This window comes from Eumetopias jubatus, unplaced genomic scaffold, assembly GCF_037043125.1.
Source record: "Eumetopias jubatus isolate StellerSeaLion01/CBP00866 unplaced genomic scaffold, mEumJub1_p1.0 scaffold_2, whole genome shotgun sequence".
NCBI classification, from domain to species: domain Eukaryota; kingdom Metazoa; phylum Chordata; class Mammalia; order Carnivora; family Otariidae; genus Eumetopias; species Eumetopias jubatus.
In genome coordinates, this window is record NW_028274808.1 from 160,082,336 (window position 1) to 160,108,910 (window position 26,575).

At 38.8% G+C, this 26,575-nt stretch overlaps 1 protein-coding gene across 2 annotated transcripts in view; it reads left to right on the plus strand.

The window, feature by feature from the left end:
* The first annotated feature begins 7,608 nt into the window (after positions 1-7,608).
* Positions 7,609-26,575, plus strand: part of CHIC2 (cysteine rich hydrophobic domain 2) — a 62,115-nt gene continuing 43,148 nt past the window's right edge. The window contains exon 1 of one of the 2 annotated variants that reach the window (XM_028100660.2): positions 7,609-8,129. In XM_028100660.2, the coding sequence (XP_027956461.1) occupies positions 8,011-8,129 (119 nt within the window). In that variant the 5' untranslated portion in view covers positions 7,609-8,010. Of the gene's footprint in view, positions 8,130-8,368; positions 12,289-26,575 lie in introns of those variants that run through there. The other variant, XM_088021158.1, reaches the window with a different exon arrangement.

Sequence of the window (26,575 nt, forward strand, 5' to 3'; positions counted from 1 at the left end):
AGGAAAAGAAAAAAAAAAAAAAAGCCAAGGCATAGTCTTAGTCCTTAAAGAACACAGTCTTTAAAAACCGTGGAAGAACATCATATTTTTGCATATGTCTGATATGCTATAGCTGTTTAATGTAATTAGTGAGATGTTCAAAAGAGAAGGAAACACCGTATGATTTAGACTGAAGCAAAGTTTTGGAGTCAGTGTGGACAAGATGACTCAAGGGCTCCATTCTGGTTCTGTGAGCCTATCGTTTTAGGAGTAGTCTCCGGCACTTGTGAATGTAAAAGATGGCAGTGAAGAAAACCCGGTAGAACTTGTATGCCATATTTACAGCATTGTTTTAAACCAGGTGAGCAGCCATAGATATTATTCTAGGGTAATCTAAGAGACTCCGAATGGATTTTACAGTTTTATTATAAAAATATTTGGGGACAGACACATTAAATATGTATATACAGTGTGAAATCATCAAGGGAAAATGGAAACAGGATGATTTCATACATGTAGCCATCTATTTAATATTTATAAGGCACTAAATATATGCCAAGCACTGTTGTAGGTATCGGGAATATAGAGGGAAATAATCTAATATTTCTCTGCTGGTGTTTAAGACTGTAGAGCAAAGTGGTAAGATCGTGGGATGAGGAAACATACTGTTTAGGCTCAAATCCCCTGGTTCTACCACTTTCTAGTTACATGACCCCTTGGGCCAAGTTACCTAATCTCCTTTTGCCTCAGTTGGGATATATGTAAAATAGGGACGAAGATGGTACCTGCGTTATAAGGATGTCTGTTAGGCTAAGCGGGTTGATATGTGCAGAATTCCAGGAGAAAAATTTTCCGCATTGCTTCCTTGGGCCCATGAGCAGAGTTTTTCTGGTTTCTGTCTTGCAGCTCTTCCTGGTTGGTTGCTGTGCGCTTGCCTTACACCTACCTATGGCCAAGTCTCCTAACACAGCCTGAGTGTTAAAACTCCTGCCTTTAGCTCCTTGGAACTACTTCTGGTCCAATAACTCCCTCCCTACCCACTTCCCCCTCCCAGCCCCATGGTATAGTCTATGAGTCTATCACTCAAGCTTTAGGCTTCATTTTTGCTTCTGGAATTAAAATGTTTCTCCTCTCTTTTGAATTTAGTATTTACTATATTACTATTTTTTTAATAGACTGCTTTTTAGAGCAGTTTTAGAATTTAAGAAAAAATGAGAAAATAGTCCAGATAGTTCCCTATACTCTCTATTTTCTCTATTATTCACATCTTGAGGTATGTTTGCTAAAATTAATGAACCAATATTGATACATTATTATTAACTAAAGCCCATAGTTTATTCAGATTTCCTTAGTTTTAACCTAATTTCCCTTTTCTGTTCCAGAATCCCATTCAGGATACCACATTACATTTAGTCATCATGTCTTCTGTAGCTCCTCTTGTCTGTGACAGTTTCTCAGACTTTTCTTGTTTTTGATGACCTTGACAGTTGTCAGAATTACCGTTGAGGTATTACGCAGGATATCTCACAATTGGAATTTGTCTAATGTTTTTCTCATGATTAGAGTGGAGTTATGGGTGTTTGGGTGGAAGATCAGACAGGTTAGGTGCCATTTTCACCATATCATAACAAAGGTACCTACTATCAACATGATTGACAGCTGTTGATGTTGACCTTGATCACCTGGCTGCTGTAGTGTTTGTCAGGTGTCACCAGGATGGTTAGTCTTCCTTACTTTCCATACCGCACTCTTTGGAAGGAAGTCTCTATGCACAGCCCTCACTTAAGGAGTGGGGAGTTATGCTCCCCTTTATTACTGTTTTTTAATGGTTATATTTGATTTAGGATTTTTTTTAAAAAAAGATTTTATTTATTTGAGAGAGTGCGCACGTGTGAGGGGGGAGGGGCAAAGGGAGAGGGAGAGAGAAAGAGAATCCTGAAGCAGATCCCCCGCTGAGCGCGGAGCTGACAAGGGGCTTGCTCTGAGGACCCTGAGATCACAACCTGAGCCCAAACCAAGAGTCAGTCACTCAACCGACTGAGCCACCCAGGGACCCTTACTTGATTTAGGATTTCTATGTGTTTGCAGAGTCAAGGGGTTCTGAGTTGGCTCTGTCAAATTGCTGGTTATAGATATTGATTGAGTCCTTCTCCAAGATACAGTGGACACTCCACTCTTTGGTTCCTATCTTGCATCATCTCTGCAGTGTCTCACATGATGATTACTACCTCCTTTTTCTTTCCTTTTTTTCACTTGTAACACCACACTGTGTCAGTTTGCCTCTGGCCACTTTGATTATTTCCTCTCAATTTCCTTTGTCAGTCCCTCCTCCTCTCCCCATCTGGAATCAACTGAAATCCCTTCATCCTAGATACTCTTATCTTCTCACTCTCTCCCTAGGCCATCTCACCTCTTGGCTTTTGAGCCATCTCGGTTTCTTTCTTTCTTTCTTTCTTTCTTTCTTTCTTTCTTTCTTTCTTTCTTTCTTTCTTTCTTTCTTTCTTTCTTTCTTTCTTTCTTTCTTTCTTTCTCTTAAGATTTTATTTATTTGAGAGAAAGAGAGAGAGAGAGGTGGGGGAGGGGCAGAGGGAGAGGAGAGAATCTCAAGCAGAGTCTCCAATGAATACTGAGCCCAGCTTGGGGGCTCGATCCCGCGACTCATGAGATCAGGACCTGAGCCAAAACCAAGAGTCAGTTGCTCAACTGACTGAGCCACGCAGGTGCCCTGCTATCTCGGTCATTGCTATGCTTACTTTTACCATCTATTGGCTGATGGATCCCAATGTATTTATTTCCTGCCAAGACTTCTGATTTGAGTCTCCTCCTCCCCTTTTCTCCCATTTCCGCTCTCTGTATTATCTGTCTAACCATTCATGCATGCACACATCTCTCCATCTATCTTTCTAATATATTTATCTATGTTCTACTGGGCATCTCCATTAGGTGTCTCGCATTCTGCAAACTGGATCCATTATCCTCTCCTACAACCCCAGATCTTTAGGTGTGGCTGAACTCAGGGGACTCAAACATGATCATCAAGACAAAGTCATGTTTGCTTCATCCCTTGGCCCTGCTTTCCTCAGGGTTGGCATCATTCCCAAGCATTTTCTACCATTGCAAGAACAACATAGCTCCTAACAGATTCATAGAAAAAGAGATTTTCCCCCTTCCCCATAGTTCTATTAAAAGTCTTGGTACTGAATCTCTATGGCTCTATCTGAATCATGTGTCCATTCAAACCAATCACTGTGCCCCAAGGTTATCCCATGCTCTCTGATTTGCTAGCTTTAGGCCATGAGCTCACTCTTGTAATTGGGGATATGGTTGGCTTAACCCAGTCATGTGTACCAAGAGTGGGGGAGGTACGATTTACCAAAAATCATCTTGGGGATGTGCTGTTTTCAAGAGAAGTAGGGGATGCATTCTGGGTAGGTTGGACTACTAGTCTCCCATTTGGGAATTTTAAAATACACTGGCTGTCTTAGACCCACTGCCTGGCTTCACATCCTCAGTGTATCTCCTTTACTTTCAGGATGAACTTCAGACTCCTTACCAAGGCCTTCAAGTTTCTATCAACCTCCTTGACCCCATCTCAGTTTGGCTCTGCCTTCTTTACTACGGTCCAACCACACTGGCTTTAGTTTGTACCTGATTTAGGTCATTCTCTTTTCTGCCTTAGAGTCTTTAAACATTGCTATAGACTGAATGTTTGTGTTTCCCCAAAATTTATAGGTTGAAATCTTAACTCTCAATGTGATGGTATCGTGAGGTGGGGACTTCGGTTGATGATTAGATCATGAGGGTGCAGAAATAAATTTCTGTTGTTTATAAGGCTATGGTAGTCTCTTATAGTGGCTCAGACTGTTGCTACAAACATGCTGGTCCCACTGCCTGGAGCTTTCTCTTCCCTTCTACTTCCCTATCCTCATACTTTTGCTTGACTCATCATCTTAAATGTCATTTCTCTAGAGAAGAGTTCCTGATTTCTCAGAGTAAGGTTAAGACCATTAACTATTCTCATGGTCCCCTGTACTTCTCCACAGGACTGACTACAATTCTAATAGTTAATCCTTTTTGTAATTACTGGTCAGCCCTCCACAATGGACTTTATGCTACATGAAGGCAGGGATTGTGTTTTGTTTAATATCTTATTGCTGAACCCTAGTTCCTGGCACAGAATATGGCACATGGGAGTAATTCAGTGCATATATACTTAATGAAGGAATGAGTGAAAAAGTGAGGGTTTACATGCTGTCAGAGTCAGCTTGGGCTGTCATGACAAAATACTATACAGTGGGTGGCTTGAACAACAGCAGTTGATTTCTCACCGCTCTGGAGACTGGAAGTCCAAGATCAAAAGCCTGGCTTATTTGGCTCCTGGTGAGAGATAGCTTCCTGTCTTGCAGGTGGCAGTCTTTTCTCTGTATCCTCACACCAAGTGGAGAGTGGTGGGGAGAGCAAGCTCTTTGGTCTTTGGTCTCTTCATAAAGCACTAATCCCATCCTGATGACCTACCCTCATGACCTCATCCAAACCTAATTACCTCCAAAGGCCCTACCTCCTAATACTATCATCACAATGGGGGTTAGTATTTCCACACATAAATTTGTTGGGGGACACAATTCAGTCCATAGCATTACCTCATTTGGTCTTTGATAATTTCATGACATGGATTCTGTTTCAGGATGAAGAAAAGGAGGCTTAGAAAGTTGAATGTGCCCACAGCCACTTAGCTAGGAAGTGACAGAACATGGAAGTTTCAAATCTAGGAATATCTGCCTTAAAATCAACTGAAGATCTGTTGCCTCATGAGGCATTATCTTGTTTGGTTTTGAGCCATTTAGTCTGAAGGGAAATGTGGTAAGTGTGTGAAGCAGGAATGTAAAGGGGATCGCAAACGGAGAGGCATCTATACAGTACAGAGCAGGGGAACACCTGGATACTGAGGGAAAATATACTGAGAAAGGGGAGTTTGCCCCCAGGAAGAGACTCAGGCAGGAGTTTGACAGGAAACTGGACCCTGGAGGGTTGGGGGTGGAATTTGGGATTATGATGTCAACCACCATCAGGGAAATATTCAACTCAAATTCTCTCATCTTCTCTGCCTCATTCCCAAGTCCCACACCATTTTGCTAGCTCTGACAGGTTTTTCAGAGCAGGAAAAAGAAGAGCAAAATAGGAAGAACAAAAATATGACAGCCCCCACCTTACACTGAGGCAGGAGACACAAAAACCTCCCTGTTGAATAGATCTTAGAATAAGAACATTTCTCCCACACAGAACCAGTGTTAAGATAAAGGGTGACATTCTCACCATCCTCAGAAGCCTAATTAACTCATGATGTTCTGGAGCTAGTACTAGTAACAATATGTCTCAATTCAGAGAACCTTGATTGGGCTCCTTTTCTGAAGCAGGAACTTGGGAAACTGCTGAGATGGAAGGAGCTGTGGGTGACTTCCTCTGCCTTTGGGAAGTTGTCAGCTATGTGATGGTTTAGATACATTGGGGCACCAGGCCCTTATCTTGGCCACTGTTTCCACAGAAAGGTGAATTCTCAGTTACGGTACGCTGGGTGTGGGCCAGGCCTGGAACATACTGACCTTCCTTCCTCTCGTTCCCTTTTCTCACCCCCCCCCCCCCATTTGCAGCCACTCCTTCAACAAAGTGCAGCCACCTGCCTCTTGGTTCCTGCCAAGAAGGAAATTCAGGAGCTTGGCTTACCAGTGCATTGAAGTTGAAGCCCTGAGTTTGACTATTAAATAGCCATTTGGCCATGAGAAAGTCACTTAGCATCTCTGAAGTGAAGGAAGAAATTACATCCTCCTTAGTTACCTCATTGGGTTCTTGGGGATTATTAAATGATTTGTTATGTATGTGCTTTATAAACTGTAAAGCATTACATAACGCAAACAACTGTGCTCATCCTCATAGAGCTGATTAGTGAGATGGGGCCTTAGACATCCCTTATTGCTGCCCTATAGTTTCTGTGCGCCGGGCCCTCTTCTGAGCATTTCATATATCTGCAGAGCAGACCAGTGGGGGTAGGTACTTTTATCCTCATTTTACACATGAGGACCAGAGAGGGTAAGGACCTATTCAGGGTCACATAGTAAGTGGCAGAGTTGAGATTCAAAGGCAGGCAGTCACGCTTCAGACCCCATTGCTAAGCTCCAAACTAAGCTGCCTTCTGTGTGCTTCATTAGTACCCTCTGTAAACTCCTCTGGGAGCACTTGACAGAATTATAATTGCTTACTTTAGTGATAAATAAGCTACTAGATTAGAGGGACTGTATCTCATACACACACACACACACACACACACAGTGCCTGACACATAGTTAGAGCTCAGTAAATATTTGTTGAATGGATAAATGTCCTCTGGGGAGATATACAGCAAGTCTGATACAACTACTGTGTTTTTCCTTTATCTTTTCTTGGCTAGCTACACTCATTTCCTTCAACCATTTCCAGTAAGAAAATGGTATTTCTTGCTGACTTTATTCTTCTCGTTTGCATTTTCTCAAGTTCAACAGTGACCCATCTAAAGGGAAATGTCAGAATGTGAACATTGTACTTGGAGAATAGTCTGACCAGCACTGGATCCAGTGTGGCTATCTTCTCCTGCCTCCACGGTGTATAATTATTATCCAGGACTCTCTGGAGCTCACTCCTGCCCCTGAACTTTTTGTATGTCTGGACAGTTTCTTGACTATGAAACTAAGTACCCAAAGTGACCCTGGGCCTTTACTAGTTGTCTAGGTAGGTAAGTAGAACCCATTATTCTCCCCCTCCCCTCCCCTCCCCTCCCCTGCCCTCCCCTCCCCTCCCCTGCCCTCCCCTCCCCTCTCCTCCCCTGCCCTCCCCTCCCCTCCCCTCCCCCCCCCCCCCCCCCCCCCCCCGCCTTCTCCGCTCTTCCCTTTGGTGGGAGGAGCTGTAAGGAAGGAAAAGGGATTCCCTGAAGTCCTAACTGAAGAAAACAGGTTATGGTTGATGAGGGAGTTGGGGCAGGAAACTGCATCTCTGGAATCCAGAGAATGTCAGTTTTGCTTCAGGGCATGACTACAGTGGGCTTTCTTATTAAAAAAAAAAAAATAGCATCATTGGCTTCATATACTGGACTATATTTAAGAGGATGATAAGACACAAGGCTTGAATTTGGACATGTTTTGAAAATTCCTGTATTAAAGTGGGCAAAAATATTTGCAGTGTTTCTGTTGGGCTCCCTAAATTAGGAAAGTACAGACTCTGGTTCTTATCAAGACTAAAAAAACTGACAAAAAGCGAGATTCAATTATTAGATAAACAGGCCGACACGCACTATAAATTCTCTATTCCAACCAGTGTTTTTATTTTTAGTTGTTTTGATTCGAGATTACTTTGGGTGACTAAGTGCTCCACTGGACACGCCGAGCTCCATTCTCTGAGTCGGGGTCAACGCCTCCGGGCCTCAGAGACATCCCTCGCGGCACCGCAACCCACTTCGTAGAGGGCGGGACCTCGCCGGCGGGAGCGCGCTCCCAAGGCGTCGGCCGCGGCTGGGGTAGGGGGGCCGGAGGAAGGAAGCTAGGCGCCCTGTGAGCGCGCGAGGCCTCACGTGCGCGCTCCCGCCCGCCAGCCTGCGCACACCGGCGCCCACGCACCCGCCTGCACTCCTCCCGGGAAGTCTCGCGATGTCATAGCCGGCTGCTCCCGCTGCGGGTGGCTCTGGCTGTTGCTGTGGTTGCCTGAGTTGCTGCTGCGGCGGCGACGGCGGCGGCGGCGGCGGCGGTGGAGGTGGCGGTGGAGGTGTCGGCCCTTGGGCGGATGTTGACATTGTGTTGTTGTTATTGCTGATGATAATGGCGGCGGCGGCGACGGCCGGGACCCCATCGCCTCTGTAGCCCGAGCCGAGGCAGCCAGATCGATCTCCGCGGCCTCTGAGCCGCGGCAGCGACTCCCCTCAGCCTCAGCCTCCGCCTCCTCGCCAGCCCTTATCCCGGCTCCAGCCCCTGGAGTCAGGCCCCCTTGGGCAGGGGGCCTTGGAGGCTCAGGATGGCGGATTTCGACGAGATCTATGAGGAGGAGGAGGACGAAGAGCGGGCCCTGGAGGAGCAGCTGCTCAAGTACTCACCGGACCCCGTGGTGGTCCGCGGCTCCGGTCACGTCACCGTGTAAGGCCCGGAGGAGGGGAGGGCGAGGACGGGAAGGTGCAGGGCTGGGGTGGGCCCCCCTTCCCTTCCCCCTCCCCCCGTACTCCTGGGGAGCCCTCTATCCCCGGTGTCCGTCTTGTGTTGAGGCCTTCGGGAAGAGTAGGCGACCAGGAAGTGAGAACTTGCTTTAATTTGTTTCGGTCTCTGAAGTGGGGACAGACACACTGCCCTTCCTCCCCCGAACCCCCCCCCCAACCCCATACCCCCTTTAGCCGGCCCTTTAGGCCTGGGCGACGTGACGGATCCCAGGAGGGAAGGTTTTTCTTCAGGGTCTGCCCTTTGGGCCACCCCTTCAGCTTCGGGGTGGAAGTACACATATTTATGAGGTGCCTCCCCCTTGTTTTCTTACCCAGTTACCCTGTGATTCTCTCTCCTCGTCTGTGCCTTTGAGCCTATTGACATATGGCTCTGTGGCCAGACCTGGGCCATATGAGACCCCAGTGACATTTAGCATTGAGTGGTTCTCTGTCGTGCCTGTGCCTTTCACACACACTCAGAGGTCTTCCCAGTTTCTTGCAGAGTCAATTTCTGCGAAAGTAATGGAGGTGCCTGTAATTGTATATGATAAAAATGTATAGATGAAGCTACATTTGAGATATGCGGAACAATGTATGTTTACGAATTTTTTAAAAAAATCTACGTGATGGACACACACTGCTCAGGTTACTGAGGGCTCTTTGTAATCTAAGTCTCCTCTGGACATGAACTCTGGGATGGTTTCTTCATTTGATAAGGGTTCCTGTAAATCTGATTTGCAACATTTAAAAGTCCGATATTCAGACAATGAGGAATGAGAGCTTTGTAAAGAGTCATGACTAATAAAGGAATGTGAAGACTTGAACCAAATAATGAGCTGTCCGGAAGCAGGAAGTTTTGTAATGTTTCTCTGAGAAGTCCAGAGCTTTGTACAACTTGGAGTATTTATATTATTCATTTTAGATCTGTTCAAATCCTAAATCAAACTTCCATGCTTGTCAGGTATCTCCACACTTCACCTTTTTAGTAAAATAAAAGGGCCAGCAAGTCTGAGACTGTCTGGAACAGTTTCCATTATACTTTTGATGTAGGGTGAGTGGGATGTGCAGTGAATAACTTTTAGAGAAATGGTAAGACTTCTCCTATGAGATTGTCAGCAAAATCCTTGCATTTCTCACTACGTGTTATGACCAGCCATATTGTTGTTTGGGTATGCTTATGTAATGCTTTGATTTCTTTAGCACCTGTTCGTTTATGTTCAGGTGACTTATAGGGTAAAAACACTGCATAATCACTGTCACAGCGCCATGGGAAGACGGGATTTATCACCACAATAGCAGTTACTTAGTGTTTTAACTGTCATCTCCAGCAGAATTAAGAGATATCATGGATATTAAATCTCTCTTTAACATATATCACAGAACTTTTTTAGTCTCATAGCCTGCCATGTAATTTTTTAGTTTCACTCTTAGGACCTTTTTACCTTGTTTTAAACCTGAGGAGTATATGGATGCTTAAAGAAGGGATTTTTCAATCTCTTTCATGCTGTCTCTCTGGCTTTCCTCCTACTTTCCTCTTGTCAAAGAAAAACTGGCAAAGTTTTGTTATTTAAAAAGATGCTAGTATAGTTGTAATGTTTCTTCTGTTTAAGGAAAAGAAAAAATAAGCACTTTGTTGGGTAAATAGAATATAGAATAGATGAAGTGCTCAGAACCAAATAGGTGATTAGTAAATTTGATTGTAGTTGGGTACTTTAGAGAGGTTTACAGGGTGGGGAAGAATTATTAGTGGTTTTCAGTCTTACTGCCCTTTAGAATTACCTGGAGAGATTAAAAAAAAAACAAACAAAAGATGGTGCCTTCTCCCCAGGCCAGGTCAGTTGAACGCCAGGTATCTGAGTGAGGGCCCCAGGCAAGGATTTTTTTTTTTTTTTAATCAAGTCCCACAGGTGACTCTAATGTGTAGCCAGGGATGAAAACCACTATTCCAGAGTATGAGGAGGAATTATGTGCCGTCAGTAAGCAGTATGCCTGTCTACATTGGGAGTTAATTCTGTGATCTCTCTCAATCACTTTACCTCTCTTCCCCATTACCTTGGTTCTAGGCTCTGGGTTCAAATCTACCCTCTGCCACTTGGGTAGATTATTTATGCCTCTTCAGTTAAGACAGGGATCATTATAGTTCTTAACTTCTAAGATTATTAAGGATGAAATTATACAATATATGCCAAGAATTCATCACATTGTGATACTGTGCTCAATAAATATTAACCTTCATTAATTATCCTCCACACTTTAACAGTGCTCCACTTTGAGAAACATAAGCATAAAGCACAGTACTAAGAAATCAGAACTCCCATTTTCAGACCTAACAGTGATTGACTTTAGTCCTATTTTTCCATTTCTAAACAATTTATATATTTAAATTGCTATGTGAAGTACTTTGATGAAAATTAGTAAGAATCTTTATTGAAAACCTAAACCTGTTTTGTGGTGACATAATAAGTAGAGTAATTATGGAACTTTTTTTAACATGACTCTGTCATGCATAATTCACAGGCATGCTATGCCAATTGGTAGCCCAGTTAGTGCCTGTAAAGGTTTTTGAAATTGGTGCTTATGGGTTACTTTAACTGTTGAGTATGTTCTGTTTTTCTTACCTCTAAATATAAATGGGAAGAACTAGTAAAACAGTTATGGTAAAACTGCCACTGCTCCCACCCCACCTGTTTAAAACTAAGGAACTCTTTAGAGGAGTCTTCCCTTACTGGTTTGGAAGTAAATGATATTGCAAACTGAATCATTTGTAAACCAGATCAATCTGAAAAGAATAGATTCATCCGTTTATATTTTTCATAGATTTCACTTTTGAGTAGACCTTTATACTTTATAGTTGAATATTTTTGCTCTTTTTTCCCTCCCTACTTCAATGTATTATATTATATTATTACTCTTACTTTAGAAATCACTGTATTCTCATATGACATGATTTGATATGTCATTATGGTGATGTGGGAAAGTAAGTTACTTTCCATTTTCTACACAAGAAGGTCAGTTTGGGGGCATTATCAGATTTTGGGGATATAGGATATGAAATAATAATTTGTCTAAACAAAGTCTGCTTTAATGTGGTTTGTAATACAGATATACTCATTTTAGTTATTTATTTTTTAAAGTAGGCTCATGCCAAGCGTGGAGCCTAACATGGGGTGTGAGTCTATGACCCTGAGATCTAGAGTTGGACGCTTAACCGACTGAGCTACCCAGGCGCCTTGCAAATATTTTTATATGGAGTGCAAATCAGACTTATACTTTGTACTTCCATCATGATCAGTATTCTTTTTTGACGTCCTTCTGGATGATTTTAATAATTTTCTTCATTGTTAGATTTGCATGTAGCAGTATGGAACAACGTGGCAATTCCAATAGGGAGATATACAGAAGCATATTTTGAGGACAAGTGGTACTTGAAGGAAGAGGGAAATAAGTTCCTTAATATTTATATATGTGTAATTTAAAAGACTTGAGTTCACACTTCAATTAAGTTTGTGTGTGTGTGTGAGAGAGAGAGAGAGAGAGAGGTGGGGAAGGGAGAGAGTGTCTTCTCATTATGTATGTAATGAAGATGAGGGGAAAAGTGATTAACTTATTAGGTGGTGTAGGCCAGGTTGGTTAATATTTTAAAATTATGAAGTTTTTTACCTCTCAGTAAATTTTGCAACATATAGTGATCATTGTTGAAGACAGATTTTTCATGATGATGATAGTGCTAAAGGATGTTGACCTAAAAATTCGAATTTAAATCTAGTTTTTAGGCCAGTATTCCCTAGCTGATCTATCACTATAACTGACATTATTTACTTCTGTATCACTTCGTGCCCTTCTATATCACGATCACACTTGGGGCTTTCCTAGGGCATAATCTTTGACTTCTAACTTAAGCCCTGTCATAGAGCCAGGTTATTTTGCTAAGGTTTGTTTCTAATAATGTTATTCTCTTTTAATTTCACTAAATTATTGTATCTTCATGTACTCTCTTCTGAGGTATAATCTTCCTACCATCTCCACAAATAATTCCTCATCCTTCAGCACCAGTTTTTACCAATGGCTGTGGAACTCACTCTCTTTGCTTGTCTTCATCTCAGGTATGCTGTGGAAAATTGAAAGATTTAGAAATGTGGCTTAAAATGAAAAAACTTGGAAACTACTTTGGGGCACAATAAGATCTTTGCATAGGAGATATCACAAGAACACCTTGACCTTTCAAATGGTAGATTTAATAAAAAATGGTCTATCTTGAAATGTATCAGTATTTTAAGACTGCTATCAGATGCTGTACTTGGCAACAGGAGATCTGAACATGATTTGCCGGAATAACAGAATCATTTTGATTAAACAGTTTTTTTAACTTTACTGTTTTCACCTCCTTTCCCCACCCAGCATGATATATAAGGCATATTCCATTTTTAAGGATTAAAGTTTTTGTTTTGAGATTTTTGAAGACCTTATTTTGATGTTTCTCTATAAAGCTGCAAAGTTTTTTGAGGGCAGGAATTATATTTACTGGTCTTTTTTCTGCACTATTTAATACAGTGTCTGGAATATTATAAGTCCTAAAATGTTCTCTAAATAAATGAGGTAATTGCATACATCTTTGGATCTTGTCAGAGTTGCCAACGGAGTAACTGTTTTTCTCCCTTCCTGAACCTCCTACTGAGGTAAACAATATTTTACAATAGAACTCTTATAAAATAATAGAAGATAAACGGCTTCTCTTTTTTTTAAACAAAATTAGATAATTACGGGGAGATTATAAAATTAAGACATTTTTTCCCCCAGAGATTTTTCTTATTCCTTATCGTTTGAAAGGAAATTAGTTTGATTTAGAATAAAGCATTGTTGAACATATCTTTTGAGAATACAAAGAAAAAAAATGCTAACTAATTGGACCAACTACTAAAACTTCTCGGTAAACTTTCTTGAAGAAATGAGGAATGTGGTAGTAAACTGAAGTTTCCAAAATTTTACTGTATTTGAGTTTGAAATTTACATGGTGTTTCAGTCCAAACAGTTCAGTGTTGGATTTCTGCCTGTTAACAGATGTAAAATTGACTAGTGCTTAAAATTTTATGTGACTAGCTAAGTGGAATATAGGGACTAAATGGTGAAAAATAAGTTATATGAAATTATTTATGATGGTAATTACTCAAATACTATGATTCTAAATAACATTACTCTGAATAATAGTATTTCTTTAAAGAATAGCATTTTTACTTTAAGAGCCGCTCTTGAACTCAAACTTGAGTTTATATTCCTGATAGGTTAAAGTCTCAGGATATTGGACCAACTGTACTCAGAAGGGGACCTTTTATGTCTCTATAGTATCTGTGTCTGGTTTTGCTTTCTAATCTATAAAGCTACTTAAGATTTTATTCTCAATAAAATTAGACTTTAAGTATAACATGTAGCAACAGATACTTTTTAGTGTCCTTTGTTATCTTCTGTGTAAGATTTTTTGTGACTTTTCATAATTTGTTTCAGAATCCATTTTTAAGATCAGATCTTAAAGCAGACTTTTAGTGTTCAGGTAGTCTAGCTTAAATCCCAATGCAAGATTTCTTAAACTTGCCCAATTATCAGAATCACTAAGAGCATTTTAAAAGATACACATTTTAGCTTCTTAGCTCTGACATCCCCAGTCAGAATCTTTAAGAAGAGTTTAGGAATTTTTATTTTTAATAAGAGCTTAGGCGATTCTCATATCATATTAGACACATTTAGAAGCAGTTGATGGTATGTGGAAAGAGTATGGTCTTTGCTGTTAAGCAGATTAGTTTTAATTCTCAGATATTTCCTAACTGTAACCTAACTGTAACCTTTAACCTTTCTGAGCTTTAGTTTTCTCATCTGCAAAAGGGATAATGTCTACCTCAGAGATTAGGTGTGGGAGTCAAAAATAATTTAATGTCATGGACCCACAGTAGACATTAAGCAAATTATTACTTATTACCTATTTTGGTGTTTATCCCTTCATGCACATTTTTTGGCTAATCTTTACCATTTTCTTGGAAATCCATCTAAAAGTTAACGTTTGCTTTCCTGCTTTTAAACAAGACCCTGAGCATAAATCAGAATTATTCGATTGAGTTGAAACATTTAATCAAAAGCAGATACTATCAGGTTGGTACCCAGTGATATTCTTAGGGGTCATTGAGGTATTTTGGGGTTTGACGATCTTCTCTAATTGGCACTTCCTTTTAAATTCACATGTGTGGGCTTTTCCTTTCTGTTTTACCTTTTTCTGTCTATCTAATGGATGAACTGTAGGTTGGGAATGAGACAAGCAACATTATCAGAACTATGAATAAAGTAAGAGAAGTTGGTTCTGAGTGCTGGATTTAGATGCTTGAATTTTAATACTTGGATTTTAGGATACTTGTTTTCTGAGAGAATTTTTTTGCTTAATCCTTCCTTATCAGCTGTCTTAATTGAGGTTTCCTGGTAAGTAATATAACAAGTGTTTATTAAATTTTATGGTAGGTATTATTTGAGACACTAGGTACATAGTTATGAATAAAACAAACCTAGTTACCCTGTCCTCACAGAGCTTATAGTTAAGAGACAGATTATGTTTGAGCAAATTGCTTCGAGGGAGCCCAGTAGAGTGCTGTGACTGAAAATAATGTGATTAGGGAGAAGCTCTCTGAGGAGTAACATTTAGAAACGATGAAAGGGTTCTGTGAAGAGCATCCCAGGTGTGGAGAACAGCAAAATTAAGTCTGGCTGGCCTGAGAAACTGAAAGGCTACTTATATGCTGTGGCCAGAATATAGTGAGTAAAGGGGAGGGTGCCTTGACATGAGGATGGTGAGCTCAGTGGGGGCAGGAAAGGATTGTAGAGGAATTAGAGTGAAACTGGGGAGAATAGTTAGGAGGCTATTGAATGGTCTAGATGAGACAAGATCATGGTGATGGTCTTTAGATAAAAGAGATGTTTTGAGTTCTGTCTCTAAGTCATCAAATTTCACGAGGTCTAGAAAGCCAGCAGTGGCTGCATGTGCCGTCTCTTTCCCCATTTCCATCTCATTCTCATTCCCATCTCATGTTTTGTTTTATGGTTTTTGCTTTGGCTTTGTATGGAGTCAGGTGAGAGAACTGTGGCTGCCCTTACTGTTGTCTGGGACTGTCTTGATGACATACCTGCATTTCCTGTTCTGCTACCACAGGGCAGTTAGCACGCAAGGGAACAGCGTGTGCCGGAAGGAGAAAGGGGCTTTCCCACAAGATCAGAGATTTTGAAGTGAGGAACTTTGTAAAGTCTTACCCTTTAGATACAAGATGTGTGGTGTTTGACAATGATCTGTTTATTAGATTTGAGGAAAGGACTGTGCTTTTTAAGTCTTTCCACTGAAAACTAAATTGAATACACAAGGGCTGAAATTTTCTCGCAAAGGCCTAGACAAATGATTTTTCTCCTTAAGCTCTTCTCCATTCTGCCATCTATGTAGGATCTTATCATCTAAGTAGACCTAAACTTATTTAGGTTAGAGTTGGTTGGACTTTGGGGTAACCTACCTTTGGTTTGTTTTTTTGTTTTTTGATTTTTTTTTTTTTTGATTGTGTATGTGTGTATGCTTCCTGCAAGAGCTCCTTTTTTAATTCTCTTTGATCTTGTGTTGTAGTTATAGTGGAGTCCTTGGTTAGTCTAGTAAAGGAATTCCTGTGTACCCAGCCTTCTTTTTCTACCCTTTCTAAATTATTGTAAATGTCACTTGAAACTGATATTTTTGGTAGTTTATATTATAATCCAGTTCAACCGTGTATTATTTCTTAAATGAACGTAATTTATCATTATTGTGTTGCTCATAAGATTTATGTAAGTGTGAAGAATATTCTAACGTATGTATAAATTAGATAGAGTTAGATTAGTTGAATTTGTATATCATCAGAGGTTACTACCATGAAGTTTAATCAGGATAGATTTATATAACTTCCATTGTTTAACAACATACATAATCATCTGTAAATAGTTGAAGATGTAATCTTAATAATTGAGTAAAATTCTAATGCTAGAATATTATAGAATTATATAGTGATGAGGCTTATGATAGAGTGAATTAATAAATGATTTAAGTAATTAAATCTTCGATTTCATTAGTTTATTAATAAGATTATATTTTCACAGAGGTGGATGAACCCATATATTCAGAATTTGGTCACACAGGTAAAATTTTTAGATGTGTTCTGAGATTCATATATATGTCTCCAACTCCAGGGGTTCTGTATCTTCTGGGTAAACACAGTACACTTTCAGTTCTAGCCCTTCTTCCTTGAGCCACATCGATATTCAGATGTATATTGAGGCAGCCAGATGAATTTAAAGCATGGCTTTTATGAATTAATATCTATTAATTTCTTCTATAGTTGACTTCATCCCCCCAAATAGTGAAAAAGCTGATTCCATTGAGCTCAGAGTTCAACATTAGGAAATAAGTGCTATCTTCACTTGTCTTCGGCAGAGCTGATGTTTTCAGTTTGAATCTGAAATATCTAGTTCATGTTTATAGGTCTTGTCACATCTATAGGAAGATAAAATCCTGTGAGTCTAGATTTGTACAGGTTGAGTGTCTCAGGATCCAAAATATTCAAAACTGATTTCATAATCTTTTCCCCAAATCAGTTTCAACTGCAGCCTTTTTATTCTCAGTTAATGGCTGATCTGGCATCCTATTTGCTTAGACTAAAAACATCTTTGACACGTCCTTAAGGTCTCTCTCTTTCACTGCATCCGGGGTGTCAAGAAATCATCCATTGGGGACACCTGGGTGACTCAGTTGGTCCAAGTGTCTGCCTTCAGCTCAGGTCATGATCCCAGGGCCCTGGGATCGAGTCCCGTGTCAGGCTCCTTGCCCAGCAGGAAGCCTGCTTCTCTCTCTGCCTGCCACTCCCCCTGCTTGTGCACTCTCTCTCTCTCTGACAAATAAATAAATAAAATCTTTAAAAAAAATCATCCATTGGCTCTGTTTTAAAATGTATCCAAGATTTGGCCACTTTTTATCATCTCCATTACTGGTGTGAGTTGTCATCATCTCTCTTCTGCTGTACACTTAATTTTCCTTTTCCCTTCTTCCTTTGCCTCTCAACCTTTACAGTACTTCTTAGTACATCTCCCATAGTGATCCTTTTAAAACATAAATCAGATCCTGTCTCTTTTTTGTATCAAGCCTCCCCAAAGCTGCCCATCCTCGGAGTTCAGGTCCCTTTTAGTGGCCTACACGACCCTATGTGATCTGACCCATTGTTACTTTTCTGACTTCTTTTCTACTATTCTTTCCTTTTTTTTCTTAAACAATTTTATTTATTTTAGAGAGAGAGTGTGTGAGAGAGAGAGAGAGAGCAGGGGAAGGGAGAGGCAGAAGGAGATTGAGAGAGAGAAATTCAAGCAGGCTCCACACTGAGCGGGTAGCCTGAGGTGGGACTGGATCCCAGGACCCCCTGAGATCATAACCTGAGGGGAAATCAAGTCAGATGCTCAACTGACTGAGCCACCCAGGCTCCCCTCTACTATTCTTTGATTTGTTTACCCCACTCTAGTCAACACTGTTCTCCTTTCTATTCTCTAGGCACGCGCCTGGCTTAGGGCTTTCACACTGGTCGATTCGATTCCACTTTCTGGTGTATTCCCTCTAGATACCCAAATGGCCAGTTCATTCGCCTTCAGATCTTTCACACTTATTTTCTTTTTTCTTTTCACAGTTGTCTTCTTAATGACCCTCCCATTGAAAATTAAAACTCATTCATGTCCCCCTTACTCTAAGTCTTTTTTATAATTGCTTTCTCAGAAAGTTGAGATGAGGCATACTTGAAAAAAAGGACAAACTTTTGACAACCTTCTCTTAAAAGGAGAAAAACAAAGACTTTTTGACAAGAATAAAGCTTTAAACTTTCTTCCTATTTTACAGCAGCTGTCCCACCTGTAAATAGTGAATTCAGAAAGCCTTGCTAATTTTTTTTTTAATTTAAATTTAAAAACTTTGGTATACCATTTGACCTTTGGGCTATATATGACCCTGAGAGGCAGTTTGTCTTACCTGAAGCAAATAAAGTCAGAAGGGAGATTTGTTTTCCTAAGACAATACACCTAGTTGCTTTCTGAATCAGGATTAGAACTTGGGCATGTGTCTCTCCATTGTATTGTTCTTCCATTTTCAGCCTTTGTCTCACCTGCCTGGATTTCTGGCCTGATGCTTGCCCATATTAGCTTGTAGAGTTTGTAACTCTTTAGTTGTGCCTGGCTTTCCTAAATGTAGCACCTCCCTGGGTACCCTGTTTCTTTTATACTATTCCCTGATCTTGAAGAGGTTGGCAAAAAGTTGGAAAATCTTTCACAGTTAACATTAGCCGATTTGATCATTGGCTATTCTATTTGGTAAGCTGGTTGAAGGGGGTGTTTGTGAAGTCATTGATATTTGGGCGTTGTCTAATTTGTCAAGTTATCCATAGTGGCTATTAAATGATAGTGCCCACTTTACTAGAAGAATGGTAACCATAATAAAAACACAGACATTTATGTTGTTTTATAATAATAAAAGCAGTTACAACATACAGCGTTTATGCCATCCACTGTTGGTGCTTTATTATATTATTTAATGAGTTAGGCAGTATTATTGTCCCCGGTGTATGAATAAGGAAACTGAGGCTCAGAAAAGGTAACTTAGCTTGCTCAAAGTGACACATCTAGTAAATGGCAGTGTCAAGATTTCAGTCCAAGCAGTCTGGCTGGCTCCAGAGTCTGTTTGCTTAATTGCTTCTTTTATTTTATTGAACCAAATTAACAAACTTATGCATTCTCTATATTATTCAACAACACAAACATTTATAAATCCTATATATTTTGGATTTTAGGTACAGATGTGAAAAGCTGAAAAACATTTTTCTGGATCCATATGAGAATGTTAACATTTATTTTGTACTAGTTTTAATTTTGTAATTTGATGGAAAAAGAAGTTTTTTCCCCCTCCAATTCTTTTTTTTTTTTTAAAGATTTTATTTATTTATTTGACAGAGAGATAGAGTACAGGTAGGCAGAGAGGCAGGCAGAGGGAGAGGGAGAAGCAGGCTCTCCGCTGAGCAGGGAGCCCGATGTGGGGCTCGATCCCAGGACCCTGGGATCATGACCTGAGCCGAAGGCAGATGCTTAACCGACTGAGCCACCCAGGCGCCCCTCCCCCTCCAATTCTTAAATATTTTCTCAGTCTAGAAGTTTCTAGTTCAAGGAAATAAACATTTTCTTATGCTTACAGAGAGAGTTACTATAGAGGCATTGTCCTGTAGTAGAAATTGCCCCAGGCTTGGGTTCAGGAAAGTAAGGCTCTAGACTAGATCCTATATATTATTACTTCTCTTAATTTTTTCATCTTAAAATGAAATGTTTGGACTAAATGATAACTGTTTTTTTCCAGCTCTCAGATTCTGAGATTCTGTTGTGAATTAGAAATTATTTCTTTCTCTTTAATTTCTAAATTCTTTACAATATACTTATTATATATTTAAACTTACTTTAAAAATCCTAAAGAATATACTCTACAATATACTTTAAAAGTAGAATTATTTTGAAATCTAGGCATGTCAGTTGCACATGTATTTCCTTAGTCTGATTTAAAGACAAAACCCCTTTGGGGCGCCTGGCTGGCCTGGTCAGTGGAGCACGTGACTCTTAATCTTGGGGTTGTGAGTTCAAGCCCCATGTTGGGTGTAGAGATGCCTTAAAAATAAAATTTTTAAAAACAAAACAAAGCCTCTTTAATCATCTATTTTTTTCTTTAGGTTTAATCCTTTTTCTTTTTTTTTTTTTTAAGATTTTATTTATTTGTTAGAGAGAGAGAGCACAAGCAGGGGAGCGTCAGGCAGAGGGAGAAGCAGGCTTCCCGCCAAGCAAGGACCCCGATGGGGGGACTCGATCCCAGGACCCTGAGATCATGACCTGAGCCAAAGGAAGATGGTTAACTGACTCAGCCCCCAGGCATCCCTCCTTTTTCTTTAAAAAAAAAAAAAAAAATCGTTTTTTGGAGCGCCTGGGTGGCTCAGTCGGTTAAGCATCTGCCTTCAGCTCGGTAATGATCCTGGAGTCCCAGGATCCAGCCCTGCTCAGGCTCCCTGCTCAGCAGAGAGTCTGCTTCTCGAACCTCTCTCTCTCTCTCTGCCCCTCACCCTGCTCTAGTCTGCTTCTCTTGCTCCTTACCCCGCTTGTGCTCTCTCAAATAAATAAGTAAAATCTTAAAAAAAAAATCCTTTTTCTAATTATAATGAAAAACAAAGATTATTTAAAAACTGGGAAATAGTATGTCTCAGTGAAGCAGAAAATAAACTGTCTATAATCACCAAGAGACTAAAGTCATTTAATATTTTGGTGTATTTGTTTCTCATCCTTATTAAATTTTTCTTAATAGGAATTTTTTTTGAATATTTTATTTATTTATTTTAGAGAGCAAGCGAGAGTGAGCGGGGGTGGGAGGGTGGGGGGAGGAGCAGAGGGAGAGGGATAAGCAGCCTCTTTGGTGAGCACAGGGCTCAGTCCCACAACCCCGAGATCACCACCTGAGCTGAAACCAAGAGTTGGACACTTAACTGACTGAGCCACCCAGGAACCCCCGTTTAGTTTAAAACAGCAATATATGTTACAGGAATTTTGGAAAACATGGAAATATAGAAAATGAAATAGTACCCATAAGCTTATTGCCTATGATTAACCACAATTAATATTTTGGTGGATTAACTTTTAAAATTTTTCTCTACATATATGTAAATATTTTTATTAAAAAATCGAGATCATACTTACTTTGTATTCTGTATTTTTCATTTAATATATCGGGAACATATGCCAGTATCATTACGAGTTCTTAAAGTATGAAATATAAGGCTCTATTAGATTTCAAAGAACAGAACAACTCAGTGGACAGTGGAAGTTTATTATAAGAGTGCATGGACACTAAGGAAGACAGGAAGCTTTGCCATTGTACAACCAGGCTTCAAGGAGCCTGGGATATTATTGTTTTTGGATATAGTGCAGTCTGGTTATGAAATTATTCTGTTATTTTTCTCAACAGCATGTGTCCTTTGCTCCCTGTTCTAGTGGTCTGTTACAGTGACTTACCTACTTTCAGTTCCAGCTTTTTCTGTTGCAATGTGAACTGGCAGATTGCTTTTCCTCTCTGTCTCATAGTGTCTGCTTACTTTTGGTTTCAGCTTATTCTTTACTTGTACTTATTAATGGCTTTACTGTATCTTGGCTTTAGTTTAAGTTTCGTGTTATCAACTATTGTCTCCTATTTACATACCTCAAGAAAGGATCAGATTGAGTTAGTCAGTGTTGTCGAAGTTGGGTGGGGTTGTTGGGCCTTGCCATCCCATTTGCTGCTAGCCAGCCCAGGGATTAGGTATTCTTAGATAAGAAGCCCATTTGTGGTCTAACTCACCAGAGTATAGGGGAGCTCCTAGTCAGGCACTCGGAGTAACAGGCTACTCTCTAGTATATTTGGTTTTGAGATGTACAGTGTCTTTTCAAATTGATGTTTGAATTATATGAATTATAATGAATATAATTATATTCATATATATGAATTATTATTTATAATTTATATTATATTATTTATATATAATATATAATTATTATTATATATTATATTATATTATAATTATATATATTATATATTATATAATATGTATAAAAATAAAAATAAAAATATAATATATATAAAAATATTTATATATTATATATATAATATATAATTATAAAATATATATAATTATATAATTAATATATAATTATATTTATATAATTATATAATTATTATATAATAAATATATAATATATAATTAAATATGAATAATTATATTCATATATATATTATTCATTCAATATTCATTCATATATTCAATGAATATATATTCATTCAAAATATAATGAATATAATTATAGGACATTTATGTAACTGAGAAGCAAGAAAAATAAACACAAAGCAAAACAAGTTGAAGGAAATTCTTGCAGTTCTGTATTTAAAAGGTAAAATTCATCATGAGAGCAAAACGTAATTCCACTCAATAACAATGCATTAGTGAATTATAAAAGGCATTAATAGGAGGAGATGCGTGGAACATGGAAGAATTAAAAATGAAGTAAAAAGGACTGGAGGTTGTATGGGCTTGAATTATAGAAAAGGTTGAAATATATTAGAAAAACTGTTAGTGAAACCAAACTCCCTGTTTATTTATGATAAATTACCTAATTAATACCAAATAATAGATTCATATAGAGAAGATTATGACGATGGTATTGTGTATTATAAAATGCTTTTAAAATATTTATTTAGCAACTACTATACGTCTGAAAATTAGATCTTATTTTAAGAAATAGCAAATAAAATGTGTAATACTCCCTTACCAAAATAACACTGTAGAAGACTTGATTATTCATTAACATATCTGTGCCAACTGTAACTGTTTTCTTCTGATACATTTCTAGAAGTAGAATTGACCCAGTAGTACCTGGGTCAAAAGGTATGAATATTTTTTTGACTCTTATATATTATCAAGTTGTACTTTGAAAGTTTCTGTTATTTTGTAAGTTCTTTTTCTTTACAGTTGATATCCCAGTATATGTGCAGTTCTTCTTTTTTACTTAATGGTATAGCATATGTATTTCCTATGTTATTGGTTTGCAAACTTCATTTTTTAAAAGATTGATTGATTGATTGATTGATTTGAGAGATTATTTTCTTGGCTAGATTCCTGACAGAAAAATTACTGTAACAAAGGTCTAAATATTTGTAATGCCAAATTAATTTCTGGAATGGTGGTAATAATTAGAAGTTCCACTGACAGTGTGTGATATTTTCCATTGTAAGACCTCTTGCCAAACATTTTTTTTTTTAAGATTTTATTTATTAATTTGACAGAAAGAGACACAGCAAGAGAGGGAACACAAGCAGGGGGGGTGGGAGAGGGAGAAACAGGCTTACTGCAGAGCAGGGAACCCGATGTGGGGCTTAATCCCAGGACCCTGGGATCATGACCTGAGCCAAAGGCAGACGCTTAACGACTGAGCCACCCAGGCTCAGTCAAATATTTTTTAGTTTTATTTATAGATTAATCTTTGTCGATAACTGAATTAAGATTCCACCCACCTTGAATCATATCTTTTGAAATTATTAAGTGCTACTTGCAGCTTTTTGGATTAATACAGTGTTAGATTATTAGGTCTGAAGGGAGTTCAGCTTCCTACCCATTGCTCTTCTTTCAGGCATATCAAATTGTCATTTTATACGATAAAATTTGGCTTTTTCGGTCCTGTCCAGGGCTAATTGTACTTTGATTTAGAATAAAAGAAGTTATTTTTTGCCATATTTAAAAACTTTAAACTTGTAGAGCATAATAGAAAAAAGTAATATAATGTCAAATTAAGGTGAAACAGGTATCTCATTTTCATTGTTAACAGACCCTACTTCCTGCCAAACTTAAAAAACAAACCAAAACAAAACACTCCCCAAAATTGGAACTAAGGTAGTATCAAAACTAAGGAACCTATGTCACCTCAAAACCATTTAAGATGATATTTTGCAGTTACATTAACAAATATGAAGTGTGCCTTTTCTTATACATTTAATAAAATAAGATCTTCTTAAAACTTTATCTGTCAGTATTTCTTTGGTTGGCCTAGAATTAAACAAACAAAAGCTCTCTCAATAAAATAAATCGTGAAAAAAAATGAAGTTTGCAAACTAATAACATAGGAGATACATATACTATACAAAAAGTCTGGCAGAAATCAAAGACATTGCAAAGGAGTTATTTGCTGTATCCTGTGCCAAATAAAACATTCTCCACTCTAATACTCAAGCTCTTTGCTGGGAGAAAGCCTGCTCTAAGAAGGACGACTTGCTGAAAAGAGTTGTTTTCAACTACTCCGTTGAGTGGTCTCATCAGTAAAGAAAGGTTGATGAAAGTCTGGATTGTAGTAGTTTGAATAATGAATGAAAGGTGAGATAAAGATAGTTAATGTGAGGACTCTTTCAGGATGCTGGATGAAAAAGGAAAAGAGGTGGATACATTAAGGGAGAAGAAAATAGTGGTTCAGATTCTCAGACTGGGTAGACTTATGCAGGTTAGTAGGCTATGTGTAAGGACCCAAAAGAGGGAACAATACAGTGGATTGCAGAGGAGACTGGAGGAGATGCAACCAGGAGCAAATGGTTAGCTTTTGGGAAGCTTGCCTCCATTGAGAAAGATGGTAAATACGTTGAAGACATAGGTAAATCTAATTGGGATGAAGACAAGGTCTAACCTGTCCTTAGAGAGTAGGAAGGTGTAGAGAAAAGGGTTAATATAGCAGGCTCCAGACTGCTGCCCTTAGAAATACTTGTTTGCAGTGTTGGCTCTTGGCTGGTGTCTGGGAACTTAGACTTTAGGAGGGTCCCCAGTATTACCAAAATTGATAGGAAGGGTTCACTGAGCCTAAACTGTTTGAACAAACAATGTGGTTTATACTGAACACCTGCTTTCCTTTTGGGAATCTGGAATTTTGGTATACTAAGTAGAGGGTGCATGTTTACCAGTTCTTGATGGAAGCCTTGGGCACTGAGTGTCTAATGAGCATTCCTGGTAGACAATATTATATACATGTTGTCAAAACTAGTTGCTGCAGGAATTAAGCACATCCTTGTGTCTTCACTGAGAAGAAACTCTTACAAGTTTGCTCTTGGTTTCCTCTGGACTTTTCCCTATGTGCCTTTTCCTTTTGCTGATTTTGCTTTGTGTCCTTTTGCTGTGGGTACAACTATATACTGAGTCATGTGAGTCCTCCTAGTGAATCATCAAACTTGAGGGTAGTTTTGTGGACCTCTAGCACAGAGGGAGTGACCTGGAAGGCTGAAAATGATGGTTGAGATTTGGAACAGTGTGATAGGAACAGAAATCATGGGCATCAGAGGAAGAGAGAACAATGGTGTAAAAATTTGCAATGAAGAGTTAGTGGAGTGTAGACATATTTTCTGTTTTGGAAATTGATTATTCAGCAAATATTTATTGAGTATTTATCAGGCATTGGGCCAGACGTTTGGGGTGTAAAGATAATTAAGATACCATACCTACCCATAAACAACTCATTATTTATCAGAGTAGGGAGTTAGGCTTGTAAACATATTTATAATAAGTGTGATAAAGACTGCAAAGAGAGAATGTAGTCAGGTATTACGCGAACATGGAAGATAGAGTCTGGAAAGTGGACTTCCAGGGAATGAGCTATAATTGAGAATTTCTAGGAAAGAGTGTCATTCTAAGAATTTTGGTTACACTGAAGAAGAAGAAAAAAAATTTTTTAAAGAGAAGATACAAGGAGGTATCCAGGTAGTAGATCAACAGGTTAGGGGTACCAAAGTTAAATATTAAAATGAATTTGGAAGGAAAGTGATCTATTGGGAAATGGAGATTCTTTTTTTTTTTTTTTAAGATTTTATTTATTTGAGAGAGCATGTGTGGGAGGGGCAGAGGGGAGGGAAAAAGAAAAAGCCACCCAGGCACCCCTGGGAAGGGGAGATTTGAATTAGATAAAGATGAGAGTGCAGGGTAACAGATTGGAGTGGCTTACACTTTGAGTTATAGCTATAGAATTGTAGGAATGAGGTGACAGTGAAATGGAAGAAGGTGGGAGAGGTGTAAAAGAAGACTGAAGATTGCATTTAGATTTAGGTGTAAATTTGCTGTTTCTCTACAAAGCTTTACTAGGTATATTACATGAACTTTCAAAACTACCTCAAATTACATAAAAGCAAAATTGGCCTTGTACATGCTTTTTAAATTTTTAAAAAAGCGATATAGGTCTTCTATTGTAGGATCCTGTTATCGTGAAGTATTATGTAGAAGATGTTCAGTGGTTGTGATTTGAATGGATTCTCTTCAAGTACTGGTAGACTTGAAAACTTGTAATAGGTAAGAGTTAAATAGGTTAAGTTTAATGTATTTTATCTTGTCATATTTGTCATTCTTGGAAAAAAGTTTCAGTCTTTTACCATTTCTGAAGCAATGAGTGTTTTAACCATAATTGAGGAAAGGGTCTTTTAGGTAATAGGCATAGATGTAGATATAGCACACGTCTACATGTCTACATTTTCTTTTATACCATCTAAATGGATTGACAATAGGTTTTGAATGGTGAGATAACTGTTGGTAGCACTTTGTCAGTGCTTACTTTCTTCTTTATTTCTTCTCTCCCTTTCCTACTTCTCCCTCCCCACTTCTCCTTACATTTTTCCTTCTCCTGCCTTTATTGCCTGTATGTACCCTGGAGACCTGTTAAAATTAACAGCCATTGCTCATCTCCACCAGTAACATTCAAAGCTAGAAAAAAAAAAACCTATTAAAATAATATGCTTTGAAGTTA